The sequence below is a fragment of the Hakea prostrata genome, chromosome 4, assembly GCF_041222555.1.
Source record: "Hakea prostrata isolate BN-2017 chromosome 4, UWA_Hpros_2, whole genome shotgun sequence".
NCBI classification, from domain to species: Eukaryota; Viridiplantae; Streptophyta; class Magnoliopsida; order Proteales; family Proteaceae; genus Hakea; species Hakea prostrata.
Window position 1 is genome coordinate 15,347,360 of NC_142603.1, and position 19,418 is coordinate 15,366,777.

The 19,418-nt window shown below is 38.7% G+C and overlaps 1 protein-coding gene across 3 annotated transcripts in view; it reads left to right on the top strand.

Moving 5' to 3' along the window:
* The window catches only part of LOC149018132 (mechanosensitive ion channel protein 3, chloroplastic-like), a 34,090-nt gene that overhangs the window by 6,618 nt on the left and 8,054 nt on the right, over positions 1 to 19,418 (top strand). For 2 of the 3 annotated variants that reach the window (XM_089152453.1, XM_089152454.1), the window contains exons 2-9: positions 3,242 to 3,320; positions 3,764 to 3,893; positions 4,002 to 4,061; positions 4,936 to 5,093; positions 7,045 to 7,168; positions 7,493 to 7,590; positions 7,704 to 7,817; positions 9,770 to 9,830. In XM_089152453.1, the coding sequence (XP_089008579.1) occupies positions 3,816 to 3,893; positions 4,002 to 4,061; positions 4,936 to 5,093; positions 7,045 to 7,168; positions 7,493 to 7,590; positions 7,704 to 7,817; positions 9,770 to 9,830 (693 nt within the window). In that variant the 5' untranslated portion in view covers positions 3,242 to 3,320; positions 3,764 to 3,815. The remainder of the gene's footprint in view (positions 1 to 3,241; positions 3,321 to 3,763; positions 3,894 to 4,001; positions 4,062 to 4,935; positions 5,094 to 7,044; positions 7,169 to 7,492; positions 7,591 to 7,703; positions 7,818 to 9,769; positions 9,831 to 19,418) is intronic. The other variant, XM_089152455.1, reaches the window with a different exon arrangement.

Below are 19,418 nucleotides of genomic sequence, written 5' to 3' on the forward strand. Positions count from 1 at the left end.
TATCCTTTCGTTGGAGAATATTGTAAGAAAAAGAGGATAAACCCGTCATATGATCTGTGGCTCCGGTATCAATAATCCAAGGAGTAGAAACTCAAGAAACTTGGAAGCTTGTAAAGTTTTACCAGTAGCAAGGTGGAGTTGGTTGTTAGTGAGGAAGCGATGGAGAGGTTGTCCGGCGAGAGATTGCATACGCGCAGAGTTAACTCCTCCCGTGAGAGACCAACATCTCGAGAGGGTGCCGTGGAAACCTGCCGGTAGCTTTCATTTTCCTTTTTTTGTGCTCTTTTTCTCAAAATCCAGGCTTCCCTGGAGTTTCCAACAATTTTCCTTAGTAGATAGGGTTTGTGCGTCTCACACTTGACAATCTCCTTGCCGGATCGATTTGTGCACACGTGCTGTTTCTCCAAATAGAGTATGAAGCATGGCTATCGCGACTTTCCTCACATCAACAAGAGCATAAGCTGTTCAGTGTAGGAAAGGAGAACGACTTAAGACTTGTACTCGATCCATCGTACTCCCGTTCAACCTCGCAGAGTCTATACTCATCTTATCATGTGCTTCTTATAAGTCGCCACATCATCCGGATTGTGGGTGATAATCCCCATAATGATCCAACTCTTGCCAAAGAGATCGCACTCGTAATAGTGGGCCCTCGTTCCTTTTGGGTAGTCTCATGGCTTCTTCGTGCTCATAACCTCATCTTCCCACCGTCCTTGTTTCGTAGCCTTCCGTTTGGGCGCGATCGTAATAGATATCCACGGGCAATATTTGGAATCATGGAATTCAAGAGAAAGGACATAATAAGAGAGTCTCGAGATCCATTTTTCCCGGAAACGCCTGTGGTGAGGTTTGTGTGGTGCCCGTATGTATCCCGTCCTCTTCCAGATAGTTGTGCGTCGTGCCAAATCAAATAATTTGTCCCATCAAATCTTCCGAAAGAGGATGAAATTTGGGTAATGTTCGGCGGGGCGTCCATCTGTTGCCATGTTGAAATTGTCTCGTTCTTCCACCTTGTGAAAACGCGCCATGCAATAGCCAAACAATGATATGATCTCTCCCTTTTTTTTTTTTTTTTTTTTTTTTTCTCTCTCTCTCTCCTAACAAATAAACTCGAATATGAACCCTTGAAACATCATATATATATATAAAATAGGATTTTCGTGGGCTTATTTGGGAACAAAATATGGTTCGTTGGTCCGGTTTGGTCCGCTTGGGTTTTGGAGGGCCGCTTAATGGGTTTTAGAAGGGCGCTTAAGAAGGAGCGGGATTTAGAAGGGGTTACCTGGTTCGTGGCGGTGGGTGATAAGACTCGGTTGATGCCGTGGCTGAAGCGTGATGGCCATGGCAAGCGATGAAGCCGTGGCTGAGCGATGAGCGTGGGGAGTCTTCCATATCGTTCGGCGTTTCTCGTCGGCGGTTCCGTTCGAATTCGCTCCAAAAAAACTCGATGGTGATGGAGTGCCTCTTTTCTCTTTCTTTTCTTCCTTCTGGTGTGTCGTTTGATCCCTTCCCGGGCGTGGTTTCTGTTCCTTGGTTGTCTTGGTTTGAGCGCTCTGGGTTTCGCCTTCCCGATGCGAGAGGGGAGGAGGTGTTCCCTCTTCTCTCTTTTTTTCTATTCCCTAATCGAGTTAGGCTCTGCCGGTCGTTGTGTGGCTTATTGTCCGTCTCGCCCTTTATTTATAATTGTGGAAAGTAGATATTCGGAATAGTTCTTGATACCCCCCCTATACCAACCCTTTTTAGACCCCAAAAGGACCCCGCGGGGGGAACCCCCCGGGGGCGCGGTGGGGGCCCCCCCAAAATCCCGCCCCCCTCAAACCCCGGGGGATGTAGGCCCCAAGAAGAAGTTTCCCTACAGTGTCAGAGATCATAGAACCTCCAAAAGTAGAACCAAACCAACGAATCTCAATGTCCAGGGGTTGAGGATCTCTAAATCTAGGCCAAATAGAAGAGAGGGCAAGAAGCCAAATTGGATGGGAGAAAGTGCATGTAAAGAAAAGGTGAGGGATGATCTCATCTTTGGTGCAAAAATGCTGGACGTGGATGAGAAGGGTTTGGGTTGGGAGACAATGGTAGAAAGCTCTTCAGACGGTGAAGGCCGGGGGGGGGGGGATGTGGCCTTTGAACCAAGTGAGCTTGGCCTAGGGGACCGGAGGGGAGGGTTACAAATGTGATTCCGAGCAGAGGCAGTGGAGAAAACAGAATCCTTAAAGGGAACCTCAGGAGTTTATCTTGAGGGGGAGGGGGAAAAGAAAAGGGGGAGGAGACACCGGATGAGGTCAAGCGCAGGAAGGGGGAAGGATTGGGGGGGGGGGGACCGTGCTCTAGAATTAACAAAGTGAGAGAGAGGGCAGAGGGTGCTAAGAGTCAAGCCAGAAGGAGATATTAGCACCATCCACTATTTTGAAGGACATAGCAGAGAGAGCCAAAGGGTGAAGGGAGAGGATTTTTATCACCAAGTCTAGGAAGGGTTTGAGGGTATGGTGGGGGTCTAGAGTGAATTATTTTTCAGCAGGTATGAATGGAGTTTTCCTTGGAGGTGATTCTACAAATGAGTTTGAGGAGCTTGGCAATATTGAGGTCTTCAATTGTGGATGCTTGGGCCTCCAGATTTGGGCTTGCAGACAATGAACCATCTGATTGGGTGAAGGAATCTGGAAGTTTCTTGACCTTTCCAAGAAAACTGCAAAAGAGGGACTTCGTGGTCTGGATGATGGATGTTGGTGGTGGATGAAGTCATGAAGAATGATAATGTGATTATTTTGGGCTTCTGGTAGATCTTTAGGAGCTTGTACTTTGCCCTGCATCATTAACACATCCTGAAGTTACCTCTTTGATGACTCTTGTTTTTATTTCTTCCTAGCATGATATATCGAGGGTCAGGGCAGAAAGGCAGAAGACAAAAGGATAATATAATAGAGGAAGGGTCAATCTGGGGAGAAGTTTGCCCTGAGATTTCACTTGGTTTTCATGTAATTAGCTTTCTAGTGAAGGTGTTGTCTTCATATTTGGTTTCTTCCCTCCTGCTTCCCAACTCTCTCCTTTCTCTTTCTACCATTTTTATTTGATATTTATTTTCATAAGAACTTGACATATTATCACCAAAAGAAAAGAAAGCAAAAAGCATCATCATTCTCATTGTATTTGACAAAGTTTTAAGACATTTATATGTCATTTCTAGGCTAATTTCAGTATCTTCTGCTCTGAGCTAAACATCTCATTTTATGTTTATATGTTTCAGATATTGGAGACCTTTGGCCCATTAAAATTTGTCCTACCTCCCAAATCTCTTTAAAAATTCAACTTTGGAGAGTGTTGAGGTATGTGCAAGTTTTGGGTAGTTTTACTGTTCACATGAACAGTAATGTGAATAGTACCATGCTAGTGATGCTACTCTACTTTCTATTTCAATGTAGGAATCTTGCTATACAAGTTTTGGGAGTTTCTAGAAAGTATAGTTTCTATTTTCTGTTAGTTACTAATTTTAGAATTTTCATTTTTCAATAATTTATATTTTGGACAGATTTTAGGAGTTAGAAGACTAGAAAATTCTGTCCATAAGTTGTACTCTTTATTTCGTTTTTTAGAGGGCAAGATGGCTTGCTTCTCAAGTTGTAATCTAGACTATTGATATCTATAAATATAAGGCTGCGATTCTAGGAGTGCTAAGCTAGAATCGCAGCCCATTGTTGCTTCTTCTTCTTCTCCATTATCTTTCAAGTTTAGCTACTGTTTTGATTGATTAAAGCTTATTTTCTAACAGAGAGTATTATGAGCTCATGCTGCTAGTGGCATCCCTAGTTTAAGCCAATTTAATGGCCTTTTCTGGTTCTTTACAATTGTCCCATGAGTTGGGAATTGGCAAGAACCATGTATGTGGTAACCGATTCAAGGTACATAAGTTCTGTTTTTTGTTTCTTTATTATTAAGTATTATGTTGTTGAATTGCATTTGTTCTTTAATGTTTATGCTGCTGATTACATTTTCGATTCCTTGCTCAGAGCTTGGCAGGGAGAGGCCGGTTACATTTTTTAAGTGCCTCCTTTTCATCACATGCTTCGGTATGGTTCTTTTTTGACAGAGGATCTTTTGTTGATTGTCTCTATTTTTCCCCTAACCCTGCATTAAGTATATTAGGTCTGTTTTGCTTACTGTTGCTTTCTTCTTTGATTGAAGTTTGTTAGTGACTTAGTTCTATGTCACTTTCTGATTCCTTAGTTTTTTATTTTTTTTGGGCCTGTGGGGGGGTGTTTTTCTAAACCAAGCAAAAGAAGATTTGATAACCATTGGCATTTCAAAGTAATTGATCACTGAAAACATAAACTTTCCATACTTGAATCATCGATTTATTTCTGATTTAGATTGCTGAAGTTTGCTTGTCTTGTCTTTGATGTTAAGCTGTGGAACGTCAACTGTTTATGGTGCTTTATTGGCAGTTTGCTAGGACTTTAAAGATGGATAAAGATGTGTACTATTTGCAACTGTATCTCAATGTAGAAGCACCTGGGCAAGCACATAATATCTGATATCATGGCTGGTGATTCATGTCCTAACAAGCCTTGTCCCAACTAAATGGGGTTGGCTACATGGATTCTTGCCTTCCAATCAGCTCTGTTTGAGGCTGTACTAGATATAAGGCCTAAGTTATGCATATCCTTTCTCACCACTTCTCTCAAAGTTATCTTAGGTCTGCCCCTAGCTCTTCTAATTTCTTCAATCTGAATTTTGGATGGAGAACACATTTGGTGCATTGAAACTCTTTTCACTAGAAAATTGTTGATGTTTCTTCTCATATTGTCTGTGTCCAAAATACATCCTATTTAAACACTATTCTTTTTATTCAGAATGCTCTCTGGTGCTTAAAATCCACTCTCATTTTCTCTCAAACTCGATAATTTATTTATTGTTTTTTTTCTTCTGTGCTTCCTTTTCCAGTGGCAAGATGCTTGGAGTTTGCAACTTTTAAACAGTGTAAACAGGCAAACTTGTTCTGTACATTCCAGATGTAAGGATTTTATCTGCCGATCGTCTTTAGTACCAGGTCAAGCAAATGTGATTCCCATTGTGAACAAAGCTGCCCTGGGATTGACAAGGTATTTGTCTATTTATTATTTTTTTTGGAATTTTCTTTTTTGGGGGGGGGGGGGGGGGTGGGGGTGGAGGAAGAATATTTAGTTGTGAAGAGGACCATTAAATGTTTGTCCTGAAGCATGGAGTAGAAGTCAATTCTTTCCTTGAGAGTGTTTACACACCTAACCCTGAAACCTAGCCACTTCGTTCTTTGAGTACGAAAAGGGATGTCTTGGGAAAGAGAGTGTGGCATTGCAGATTTATTCTTCTGACTGGGTTGATGGTTTCCATGGTCCTTAATCCAGCTTCCATAAAGATCTGTTATAATTGGCCTAGGGTTCTCCATTATATTTTAGTTCACACTGATCTCCCTTAATCACAATTTAGAAGTTTAGAAATTCTTATTTAATAGTGCCCTCTTCTAACCTTCAATTTTCTGTTATTCTTTCATTTTCATGGTTAATTTAAAATTTATGCTATATAAATTAATTTTTCTGTTAAGGAATATTAGCATGAAGTTGACAGCATATGGGGCATTATTTGATGAAGTACTTGGGTTCCCTACTGCCTTTGTTCATAGCACAAATGCTGCTTATGTATGCCCCTATTCCAATTGATGGTTTCTGTCTTGGTTAAGATTAAACTTGGCAATTATGAGTGATTAAAACTATCTATTATCTAATAATGTTTGAAGGGCACTTGTGAGGACTCCTGTTATACTCCTGAACTATAAAGGCTACCATACATCTTAGAATTGTTTTATAGTACTCGCTTTGCTCTGCTTGAGGTGTTTATGCTGCTCTTAACTGATTGGGATTTGGCTTTAGTGTACGGAAATAACTTCTGTGTATGTGTGTTTAAATAACTAAATATGTCATATTGGAAATTGCCCATTGATTTATAAATATAATTTTATTTTGAAAATTACAATTATATCCTATTCTACATACCTTCCATAATGGGTAAAACTGAAATTTAGGATTTTATTTTACCAAGGGTAACATCTAGACTCTAAAGTCAATTAAAGGCAAGTAATTAAGGGCAATACTGAAAAGTCACAAGATATTAAGGGCAATTTAGGAATTATGAAATTATCTAACCATTAAACAACATTTGCTAATGGAGTGCACCACTGTGCACATTTCAAGAGACATTTTGGGGTGTCTCTGCCAATTTAATATACTTTGGGGTGTCTGCTTTTTGACAATCATCTTGGGGTGTCCTTGAAAAAGTTCCTTTTATTTTTTATGCTCAATTCCCCATAATAATAAAAAATGTTACAAAGTAAGCACGTCTGTCCTAGTGATACAATTTTGTGAACATCCAAGAACAATTCCATCATCAATGTCACACTCTTTTCTTTCTCATTGGCTACAAATTGGCATCCCATGAATGTCCCAGCTACTATACCAGTTTTATATCTGAATATTTCAAACTTCATATTAGATGATGTAAAGTAAAATGGAAACTCTGTTTGCTTTCCCATGGTTCTGAAGTTATGTTATGATTAATGGGTATTATTGAGGTTCTATCTTTGTGGGAAGGTTGGAATTTGGCAACTGGTATTTAACCCTGTTTCCTGTTGCTAATTATTTTAACACAATAGGGAGACCTTTTCCTCTATTGTCATTTGGTGTCTTAGTGACCCAGTCTGTCAAGCATTGGTTAGTTTAGTTTCTGAGTTAAAATCTTCCCCCCCCCCCCCCCCCACAAAAAAAAAAAAAAAAAACCCTATGTGAGGAGTTGTCCTCTGCAATGTAATTACTATAGGCAAGTCATTTTTTTGTGTGACTTTTTTTTTCCCCTTTGTTCATGGGGGTGGGGAAGCTAGATAGTTGATTCTTCTTTTCCCTTTTCTCGTCCATATTTTCTCTTCTTTTTGATTCTTATTTGTATTACCTTTTGTTACACCTGTTTGTGAAGTGATGTCATCCTTCTTTTAGATATAGTTTATTTATTCATTGTATCATGCAGACCATTTCATGCTTTACATGGAACTCCTCTTCTGCTTCAACTGGTTCCAGCCGTTGGTATCATTGCTTTCACTGTATGGGGACTCGGGCCACTCATGCGCCAAAGCAGGAATATGTTTCTTCATGTAATCCACTTTCTTTCCCCTTTATTATTGTCTTTCTCCCAAACAGCATATATAATTTCTATTTAAGAAAAAGCAGTTCACAGTTGAGAAATCTAAACAGAAGGGGATAATCCCAACATGAAAATTTACATCAGAAGCCAAGCCTACTTCAAACTTTTAAGTTTTACCATCCTAATTAAAAAAAGAAGGAAAAGACCAAAAGATTTTATTTCTTCTTTTTTCTTAGAGCTTGAATCAGGGTTTTGGTTTTTATTTCCCTTGTGAATTTTCTCTCTCTCTCTCTCTCTCTCACACACACATGAACTCTCCTGTTCTTCTCTGCAGAAGAGTGATAGCAGTTGGGGAAAGAGTAGTACGCATTATTTTATGACCTCTTATCTTCAACCTTTTCTGCTGTGGACTGGAGCAACACTCATATGCAGGTATCTTTGACATTACATTTCTGGAATGCAAGAATAAAGAGTTTCTCTTTTCCACCTAATATTTTCATTGCAGTCTCTGTACTTGGTATTTAATGGGTCAATGCTTCTTGTAGGGCATTGGATCCGGTAATTCTCCCTTCGGAGGCTAGCCAGGCTGTTAAGCAACGTCTCCTGACATTTGTAAGATCATTATCAACTGTGCTGGCCTTCGCCTATTGTCTATCAAGGTGAGAATGGTAGCTATAACAGTTATGCTTTTGTGAAATTGTTTACTCAAAGTTATTTGTGTTATTTAATTCTAGAACAATTGACCCCTATGTAGAACAAGTAACTAGCTTAATAATTTCCACTAGGATATTTGAGATTGTTGTAGATGGTTCAAGATCTCGCTCTTGACACCCATCTTGCCCCCTAAAAAAAGAGAGATCTTGCTCGAGATCTGGTTTTTTTCTCAGCCAACTTGTGGGAACTTGAGGGTCCATCTCGGGTTAGGTTGGCCCCAGAGTTGGTAAATACCCTATTTTAGGCCTTCAAAACAACTGGTGGCCTTAAATTTGTGAGAAGATAACCCTAAGTATGAGTTCTAACTTGATCCCAAGTTTGAAATCGAAATGCTACAAGAATGAACATGCAAGGTTATAAAATATGAAATATAGAACTATTACGACCTATAAATGAAAAGTAGGTGATAAGATACATTAAATAACTTAAATAGCAATAGAATTCCATCCATATGAGTACGATACAACATCACATTCTTGACTCTCGAGAGTACAATAATACCATCATAAGTTTATAATAGAAGTGTTGGGTATGGTTCATGCTTCACATTCTGTTACTGACGACCTTCCCTCCTGAGTCATGGGGTCCAGGGGGCCACCCTAGCGGGGTTACAAGTGGACAACGCTCCCGGGCTTGTAGGCCTTATATGATTTTGGGCCTCAGGTTTCCTTTGCAGTTTGGGCTTGGGTCCTTGAATAGCTGTTGTGCCCTTGATTAAAGAACTTCTCAAATGGCTTTATTTGATCTTCCTTTCTTGATGTAGATGTGCTAAAACCTAGTTGCAGGTTAAGATCTGACGCCAATCCAACATAAAAAAAGAAGGAAAAACAAAGGTTTGGAAGGTCTTGGCGAGTAGGGAGACGAGAGAGAGTGAGACAGGTCGAGATCACAGGTCGAGATCTCGACTTGTCTCGCTTGAGAGATGGCATTTAAGTTGGCTGAGTGGACCGAGATCTAGACTTGACCGAGATCTCGGTCGTGATTTACTACAAAGGATATCTTGCACGAGATCTCGTGGTTGTAGTTAATAATTGGCTTTGTCTATTGTCACATCATGGTCTATTGTTTTTAGAAGGCACATGCTTCACAAGTGAAAAAAGCTTTTTCAATTTGAAACAAGTTTGTGGACATGCCTTGGCACACTGGTTAAGCTGTGCTTTTATAAGCTTACGACCTGTTTCTTGGGATGAGTAAAAATGGAAAAGCTAAAAGGGAAGAATATGAATGAGGAGACTGTTTTTGAAAATAGATAATGGAAAAGAAAGTGTCATAGAAACATGAGCAGTGGGGTCATTATGGTAGATGGTCTGGGATAGAACAAGAAAAGAATAAGGTTAAGAACATAGCTAAATTTTTTCAGGAACTTAATATAGTTAGTAAAAGGGAGGGTAAGTTTTCCCTCCTAATGATGTTAGGGTTGTAAAGAATAAGGATGTCATGATTGGGACTCTGCATGAGCAAGGTCATTCAGTAGTTGAGCGGCAGAAAGGGGACATGTAAATGAAGGAACTGGCAGTATATAACTATAATTTGATAGCATTGCATACAAGAAGAGAGGCATAATTGTTATGAGCTACGTAAGCTTGGGTGATTTATTCTATTGCTTGGTAGAGAAAAGGAATCAAACACAAACCTGCAAACTCCTCTTATAATGGGGTATACATAGCTTCTTTCCTTTTTCAGCATTGCTTCCATTGATATTTTTAGTTGAATTTTTACTTACTTCAAGAATACTTTATCTGATTTTATATTATTTCTGTGGTTTTTTTTCATTATGCATATTCTCCTTGTTAGCACCTTTGGTTTGGTTGGCTTGTTAAATTTTCAATCACCCTGGTTTGTAGCAAGAGATTTTAAGGGGTAGTACTCATGGTAACCTGGTCCTCTCTCTGTGCAGCTTGATTCAGCAAACACAGAAGTTCGTTACTGAGACAAATGAATTGGGCGACACAAGAAATGTACACTACTGTTGCTTAACATTATGTAACTTGCATGCATGCATATCTAGTTTGTGGTTTTTTCATGTGCAATGTAGAACTGGGAAGGGATGACAGCTTATTGAGTTTCAGACTTTTAGTGTCAATTTCATTTTAAATTCACATCAGCTTTCGGTGTCTATCTTTTCCAAATCTGACTTGTGTGCTCACTTTTTTATATTTCCCAGTATATGAGTAAGTAGTTATTGGATATTACTGTCCATCGCATAGTTGTTAGGGTGCTAGGTGATCCTAGGTATTTGAGGCCCTTCCAAAGCGCTCTGGTGGTGCCTAGGCAGTCAAAATTGTGTTCCAGTATCATTTGTTAAACATATCAATTATCTTACTTGTATCATAAAAAATTCAATAATAAGCTACATTGAATCATTAAAAATCAACATTAAGTCAAATCAAGTCATCAAAAATCAGTATTTAGTCATGTTTAGTGCTCAAATTTCAACATAGAAACAGAGGATAGCAGTACTAAAGAAGCAAGCTATTGGAAGTTTGAAGCAATCAAAATATAGGTTGGCTTATATGTTCTTGGACTTTTTCTTTTTCAGGTATATCTAGTCTCACATTTGGTTTGTATTTTTCTTAGAAAATATGATCTTATCAATAAATAATTAAATTCTTTCAGTTTAGAGAAATGTTCTTATAAAAATTTGATTGATCAAATGATTATATTTCTACATGTGACTTTTTGTATCCAGTGGACCAAAAAACAAGCTTTCTGATAAATCTAAGATGGCTGAAACCTGATTGACATTGAAGGAATTATGATCCACCCTGACCTTATTTGGTGTGTTTGAATGCTGTCAAAATTACTTGAAAGAAAATACCTTCTGAAATATGTAAACAAATGAATATTTTACCCCACTTGTGGTTTTTAGCAGTGTTTTATCAATATTTAGATTCATGTAATTTTTAGGTTCGAGAAAAACCTCAGCATTTGAAAGCTGAATCTCTCACCTACAGTGAAAAATCTGGAGTTTTTTCTTGAACTGGGAGTTGACTATTTTGTCCTTTTGAAATTTTTATTTTTGAACTATTTTTATTGGATTTAAATAGGGGACTATTTTCTTGTTTATGAATAATATCTTAAGTAAATGTAAAAACATTTACTCAAATGATATTTGGCATAAATAAGTGCTAGAACTTGATTACCAATTAATCCAATGCAAGGCACCCTATAATAATGCGGCAGCTGCCTAGGCCCTTATAAATCCGCTTGATCATCTAGGTGGCACCTAGATGATGTGTTGACAACTATGGTCCACCATTTTGCCTTTGGGTAGTGATTCAGATATCTAAATGTTTATGTGCAATGGACTGGAGGATGGACAATTTGGGCCCTGTTGATTAGTACACAGTTTTTCTTCCCATCCTTAATTTTGTCCTAGATTGAACTAATCCAAGTAATAGCCAATAATCAGGCTCCTTACCAAAAGGTGAATTTGCTTAGGTTAAAACAGGGGAAATAGTTAGTTTATGGTGGTTTAATGGAGTTTTGGGGTTTGAGATTAGGTATTAGATTTACTAATTCCAGTGGCGTAACAAACTAAGGTAACCAGTCTATAGGGAATCAGTGGCAAGGTAAAGATATATATATATATATATATATATATATATATATTGGTTGTTGTCGTTTTTTCCTCTTTTTTTTTTTTTTTTTTTTTTTTGGGGGGGTGTGTGTTGGGGATCTAGTGTGAGGGCTTAGAATGGGAATTTTGGTTGAAGGGGTTCACTGGTCACAATCCCATCGAAGTTGGGTGTGGTTCCCTATTTGGGAAGTGCAGAACTCTGTCAGACTAGGAGCATATCCATGGTTACCACCATCCACCAAAGGGCTGGATCTAGTGTGAGGGCTTAGAATGGGAATTTTGGTTGAAGTGGTTCACTGTGCAGAATCTCATCGAAGTTGGGTTTGGTTCCCTATTTGGGAAGTGCAGAACTCTGTCAGACTAGGAGAATATCCATGGTTACCACAAAAGGGATGGCCCAGTTGGCAATGACCAATGCCTATTGGCGAAGAGGTCAGCATCTGACTCTCCCTAGTGGTATATGTAATAGTCCCCACCCCCAATATACATAAAATTGTCAGCTCCCCCCCCCCCCCCCCCCCCCCAAAAAAAAAAAAAAAAATCCAGCATTGGGAGTCTGGGCTGAGTATGAAGTTTGGTAAAAATAGGGAAGAAAAAATAAAAATGGGAATTCACGTTTAGGAAAAATAGCACTGCTTTCCATCTGCAGTTCCAAGGGGTTGGGATTTGAACATGTTGTTTATAAGTAATCCTTGAGAGCTGGTTGCTAGACTGTAGAATAGTAATGGAGATGCAAAAGAGAACCAAAGCAAACTATCCAGACTTCCCTCTGCGATGTATCAACTGGATCAAACATTCAAACGCCAACCCCACAAAAATCCTTTAACGGAGAAGAAGAGCAGTTTTTCATTGATTCCAAGTTTTTTCCGCAATATTTGTCCCCCTCACAACCAGTTATATAGAAGACTTGGAACAGATTAATAATCCATCCCAATTAAACACTTAAAAGAAAACTACTATAACTACTTGAATTGAACTACTATGGTTCAACTTAAAACACGAACACAAGATGAAAATATTGAACTAAAGCATCCTGACGCAACCCAAGTAGCATTCACCACCGTCTGATTCTCACTGAAATCCCTGTTGGTGGCTGCTGCTGCTTCTCTTCCTGGAGTGGCAAAATCATCTGTTTGCCTTTTAGGTTAATTTCTTTTTACTTTGTCCTATTTTCTCTTATTCATAATACCAGCCTTATCTGTGATACAAAGACTGTACTTTGTTACCCCTTGTATCAACCATGTATTATGCGAATTTCCCCAGTTCCCTAGAAGTTAAGTGACCACTGTGCATGGCTTGCCTAGACATCTTGGCGATTGAGGACCAAAGATGTGGTTTCCCTAGGTGGGCACTGGGACAAATGTTTAAGTAGGATGTCTTTCAAGTTACAGGTTCCACTAATGTGCATGCGTGCGCGAGCGTGGGGGGGGGGGGTTTTTAGTTTACTTTTATGGGCAGGTTTTCCATGTCTCCTTCAAGTAAAAGGTGGTATATTCTAGTTTGAAACATGGAATAAATTTCCGTTGAAACCTGTGAAATTTGGACCAAAATGCTTGCAAAATCTCGAATCGAAACGAAATTCCCAATATTTTGTATCGTTACCAAGTTCTAACTGAAATTTCACATGTTTCATACCATTTCGCAGGTTTCGACCAAAATTTTGTAGGTTTTGCCTTTAAACACCTCTTAAGCCACATAGCTATACCCAACAGTTCCAAACTTTCCTTTTTATTTTTATTTTTTATTTTTGTTTTGTTCATGCTTTGAATGATCTTGTATTGCTTTGAAATTAATATATGTCTAGTCTAGTGCTATGATTTATGACTGGGTGTTGTCAAACTTATTTTTGATTATTGCTACCATTATTTCTAAGTTTCTAATTTTTAAAACTATTTTCTAAATTATGTATTTTATAAAATACATATGTGTAAATGATATATGGGCTTGAACTTAATGACACCATCACTTGATCTAGTTGGTCATTGTATTTTGTTGACTTGTTGTATGTGTAACCATTCTACCAAACAATTCATGTATGATGATGATTCTATGCTTGTATGCAATACAATATATATTTGTTGAAACCAGTCATTTGTTGGTATACTTGAATGATCTTTTCAGTGGTTTTCTTGGAAAAATACTATTTCCATTGTGCTTACTATTCTTTAAATAGGTAGGAGGCAAGAAATTAGATGAAATGGAGGTCTACATAAGGCCCGAAAACTAGGGTCCAAATTTCAAAAAAAAGTACCAGGTTTCAACCAAAATTTTGGTCAAAACCTAGAGATTTCAGTTTTTGTCTGGTTCGAAACTTAGGTTTCAACTGAAATTTGCACCATGGTTTGAAATAATTATTACTTCGGAAGCACTATTAATAGATGATTGTTGTTTGGCCGGCAACATTGATACTAGCGTAAAGGGTTGAGTATGCATTGTGCCCCGTTACATATGGAAAATCTATATTTACTAATCCATCTTTTAGGATGTTGCTTGTCTAGAAAACCTATTGCCTAGGATGTACTGTCTAGGATAGTGCAAGAGTTACTCTCCTGGTTTGATGAGTTGGTGGGATCATGTAATATATGGTTGTGATGTCTATCATCCTTGATGTACATAGTTGTGAAGTTCACCTAAGGTGGTGGTTGGGGGGGGGGTGCCTAAGCACTTAGGCATGGTTTGAGATCTTGCAATATCTAACCGAGATCTCGCTATTTTGAGATAATGAGTCGAGATCTAATGCGAGATCTCCTTTGTAGTAAATCTTGATCAAGATCTCAATTTGGACTGAGATCTCAATCCACTCAGCCACTTTAAATGCCATCTCTTGAGTAAGTCAGGTTGAGATCTTGACCTGTCTCAGTCTCTCGCCTCCCAAATCGCCGAGACCTTCCAAACATTCATTTTTGCCTTTTTTTTGTTAGATTGACCCCAGATCTTGACTTGCAACAAGGTTTAACACATCTACTTCAAGAAAGGAAGATCAAATAAGGCCATTTGAAGAAGTTCTTCAACCGAGGCCGCAACAAGCTATTTATGGGCCCAAGCCTAAATTGCAAAGGAAATCCCATGGCCCAAAATCATGTAAGTCCATTACAAGCTTGGGGGCACTGCCCCTTGACCAACACCGTGTGCTTTGGGAGGAAGGTTGTTGGCAACAGACTATTAAGGATGAGCCATACCCAACACTTCTATTATAAACTTATGATTTAAATTGAACTATGATGGTTGTATTATTGTAATCTCGAGAGTCGAGAGTGTGATGTCGTATCATACTCATATGGATGGAATTTTATTGCTATGTAAGTTACTTGATGTATCTTATCACTTGCTTTTCATTTATATCTCCTAATGGTTTTATATTTCATGTTTTATAATCTTGCATGTTCATTCCTGCAGCATTTTGGTTTCAAACTTAGGGTCGAGTTATAACTCATACTTAGGGTTGTCTTCTCACAGATCTAAGGCCACCAGTGTGTTTCAAAGGCCTACAATAGGATAAATACTAACTTCGAGCCCAACCTGACCCTTAAAACCCCCCAAGATGGGCCCTCGAGTTCACTTGGGTTGGCCGGCAAAAATACCAGATCTCGAGGGAGATCTCGCCATTTAGAGTGAGATCTCTCTTTTTTGAGGGGGTGCGATGGGTGTTGAGATTGAGATCTTGAACCCCTGCACTTAGGTGACAGGGAACTTGCTTGGGTGACAAAGGCGCCCAAGTATTTTTATTTGTATTATTGTTACCAATGTGTACCTATTCCATGGGGGAGGGAGGAAAGATGTGAACCAGGAGGTGTGAACTCATGATCTCTTGGTGGGGTGGGTTTTTTCGCTTCATACTTTCACAAACTTCAGTAAGCAAATTGATATTTTTTAATCTCCCCTCTCTTGTAGCATTATTTATCATACTACATTATATTATCTTATATCATAAAAAATCAACATTGAGCTGCATCAAGTCATAGAACTCCACATCAAGGGGTGTCAAAAAATGGGGAAATTGTCAGCACCTTCCCCTGAGTTACTCCAAAATTAATGCTACCCCTTGATTTATTCAATTTATTAGTCAGACCCCCTATAGGGTGACAATATATCAATGCCACCTCCTGCCATTAGGAAATCACAGTTAAGTGCAAGGTAAAATTTTCAAAATGACAACAATATTCCTAAATGGAAAAACCTATGCTCAACCATAGTTGTCAAGGCGACGAGGCAATGCATGGTGGTTTAGGCTAGTTGAGGTGCCCTTCGAGGCGCTTTCGAGATGGTCAAGGCGTTTTAAGTGAAGTTTTTAGAGTACATCCCTTACAAGCATACACTCTAGTTCATTATAAATATATCATATCTAATATAATAAAAGAACTAACATTAGGCTATCTTAAGTCATCCAACATACTAGAAACCACACATACTAGAGTTTTTTAACACTGTAACAGCATACCTTAGTAACATTGTAACAACATACTAGAGTTTTCAACAAAAGCAAATGCTGTAAATGGCCGTAGGATACTAGAATTAAGTGATGAACGCAAAAAGGGGGATAAAATTACTGTCTCAGTAGGTTGGGGGGGGGGGGGGAACTCCCCATAACAGAGTTTTTAAAAATAAAAAGTTGCTGGAGACATTCTGTCGCCTGAGAAGATGGTCAACAAAGACTTGAAGAGTTGCCGAGTGTTCTGCAAATATCAACTGAGAAGAGGCACTAAAAAATATCGCGGAGTGGCAGAGCTGCCACTGCAATGTTTCCATTTTGTTACTTCTGTGATAAAGAGTAACCAATTTTTTGTTTTTCGTAAAAATAATAAGGTAACAGTCGCCGGAGTGAGTCGAGTCACAACACTTCGCCCTTCGCCAGTGAGAGAGAGAGAGAGAGAGTTCAGTGAGAAGAGAAGAGTCCAATACGGTCGCTGCAAGTCGCTGATGGTTGCCGCTCGAGAGAAAAGTTCAAATCATGCTCTGGTTTGGTGTTGCAATTTGCGAATAGCCTTAGATTAATCTCAATTTTTTTCTTTTAATGTAATATATGTTGATCCCATGTAGCATTGGTGTAAATTTAATTGTAGTTCCAACCAATAGGGATTTTCAGATCAGAATCGAATGCTCTATGTATCGCTTGTTTGGGTTTTAAAAAAGAATGAAAAAGGCGGATGCCTTGAGGTCGAAGACGTCTGAGGCACTTGAGGCGACGCCTTGGACCCCAAGGCGACCACCTTATGGAGCTTCCATAAGGTGAGTCTGGCCTCACCACTTCCAGCATGCCTAGGTGACACCTTAACAACTATGTGCTCGACTCATTCTTCGTCTTCCTCTATCGTCTGTGATCAGTCCTCTTCTCCATCCTTGCATCTTCTGCATAATATCTATTCTCTCCCATGAATATTTTCCGTCTTCTCCTCCATCTTTTTCCCATCATTTATCTTCTTTGAATCCTCATGTCATGAAGACCAGATAAGAAGATTTGATTCTGTCTCTTCATTTCACTATGTTAATGTTCTCTTCTTGCTCGTGATTTCTGTTTGTAGAGAAATAAGTAGAGTAGCCCTATATACATATCTCCTCTGAGTAACCCAATTCCTTCTCAGAATAGCAGGCCCTCTTTGTGTCTGTGATAACTCATACCCAGTTGAAAAGCAATTCAGACAAGAAACTCTAGAAACCAAGGTTGCATCCAAGCATTGTGTCCTAAAAACTTTAAATTACATGAACTCCCATAAACACAAGAACTATAGACCTAGTGTTCTTTTCCAATTAAGTACATGGATCAGTGTACCTGAAAGTCAGCTTATTCTTGATCTGTTTACCAAATGAAAACATGCTTTAGACCGTAGCATTTTTTTCCCTTGAAGTTCATCTATTCACTATGAAATGTTGACGTATGTCCAATCTGGTCATTGTTTTATCTATTATTCTATTCCATAAACGCATTGACCTAAACAACACTCTGTAAGAAATAGATAGGCTTCGAATTTGCATTTTGCCAGCTGTAGTTGATTCTTCTCAAAATTGCTATTGCTGTAACCTCATTGGACTTGCAAATATATGAATATATGAATATATGAATTTATTCCCTCTGAACTCTAAAGTGACTGTGGCCTTATTCTGATCTGGGTCTGGGTTTCACTTTCTCATACTAACACAAACATGTTGTGTGTCTTTTTAAGAAACTTGTAGGGAGTGCTTTCTGTTGAGAATATCATCTAGACCTGTTGAACAGACTTACTCTTCTTCTGCGTCATGCATGCTGCAACTAACCATAAATGGCAACATGTAAAAACTCAACCTTTTGTTAAACTAAACAGGGTTAACCATCTGCAGATAAATCGGAAAAAATGAGCTTATTTCGGTGGAAAAAGCCTTGGGTTGAATTACATATATGTTGGGCCTCTAGTCCACCAGGAATTTTTTGTAATTGGTAACTTTGCTGAGAATGTGTTGGAGGAAATAATATGTAATCTTTTTACTTTATTAACTACTCCAGTTAAAGTATTTCTTTAATTTACCTATAATTTACTATTAATAGTCGACTCGATTAGGAACTATGAGTCTGGCATTTTCTTTAATTCGCTTTCCTTTGTATTATGTAGAGTTTAGTTCCGGTTAAGACCAACCCACCCAGCAAACCTCTGGTTGTTACGTCTTCTGTTGCTACAGTACCCAGTTATTATATCCCATTCATCATTTTGGGAGATAAAGGAAGGCGATGGAGAGAGATGAAGCTGCTGCTTCATATTTTTCTCAGATACAACAAGGGAAGAAGGAATGGGAGTCGAAGAATTAAAGTTACCTTGATATGTTCCTTCCTTTTCTTTCTGTTTCTAAACGTAGGGTGTGGGGGGTAATGTTGGAAATGGATAACTAAAAACTAACAAAGTCTAGTGGTGTTAGTAATGATAAATTGGGTAACTCAGGGGGTAGCATTAATTTTTTGGGATAACTCGGCAGATGGCACTGAAAATTTCCCTAAAAAATTTAAGATAGAACTAGAAGATAACAGAACTGAAGAAGAAAACTTTTGGAAGTTGAAAACAGCTTAAAGTGGGGAAAGAAAAAAAATAGAAGCATACATTTGGTTTATACTGGTCTCGGAATTGGTCATCATCATTGTATACATAGTCTTACTGGTGGAGGGTTGGTTTGGAGAAGGGGGAAAGTTGGGAAGGATCAGAATTGCAGTGGGGGAGGAAAGAAATCACATAAAAAGAAGAAAGGGAAGAAGAAGAGGATGGAAGTGCATACGCATCGCCATACAACCTCTCAAGTGGTTAACTCACTTCATTGTCTTAAATCCATCTTTAACGATGGGTAATTGCATCCCTATAAAGATAAATACGGGAGTCCAAAAAGTAAGACTAACTCTTTAACTAGGAAACCAAGAACAATTCAGAAACCAAATATCCTACATAGCTAACTTCTAAACAAGATATAGTGAACTTAAAATACCCAGATAACATAAATTCCTAAAGATCCATTCTTATAGAGAGACGTGGTGGTGGGATAGTGAGGTTCAAGCTGCCATTAGGAATAAAAAGGTTAGTTTTAAGACATGGCAAAGAACTAAGGATGTTGAGGATCTTCAAAGGTATAGGTTAGATAAAATGAGCTAAGAAAATTGGAAAGAAGGGAATTGAGTTATAATAGTTGGGCACAAGGAGGGAAAAATCTATTTATAAATGCTAGATGAGGGTAGGAGGTAGTTTGACATGTTGATGTTTAAATGGAGTGGTAGTTTAGTTTGTGGGGGTATTAGATGGGAACCTATTTCTCTGTTTACTAATGAGCATTCTTCGACTTATGTTTGGACGATTCACTTTTCACAGGCGTGTCCGACTTATATCGTTTTCGTGTCCGGTGAGCTTTAAGGAGGATAACTTGGAAACCGGTCTGATGAATCCCAATTGGTATGGAAAGCTTAGGAACCCTGGACTAGTTTGGTTGACTGTTGTTTAATAAGATTATGAGCACGGGATGC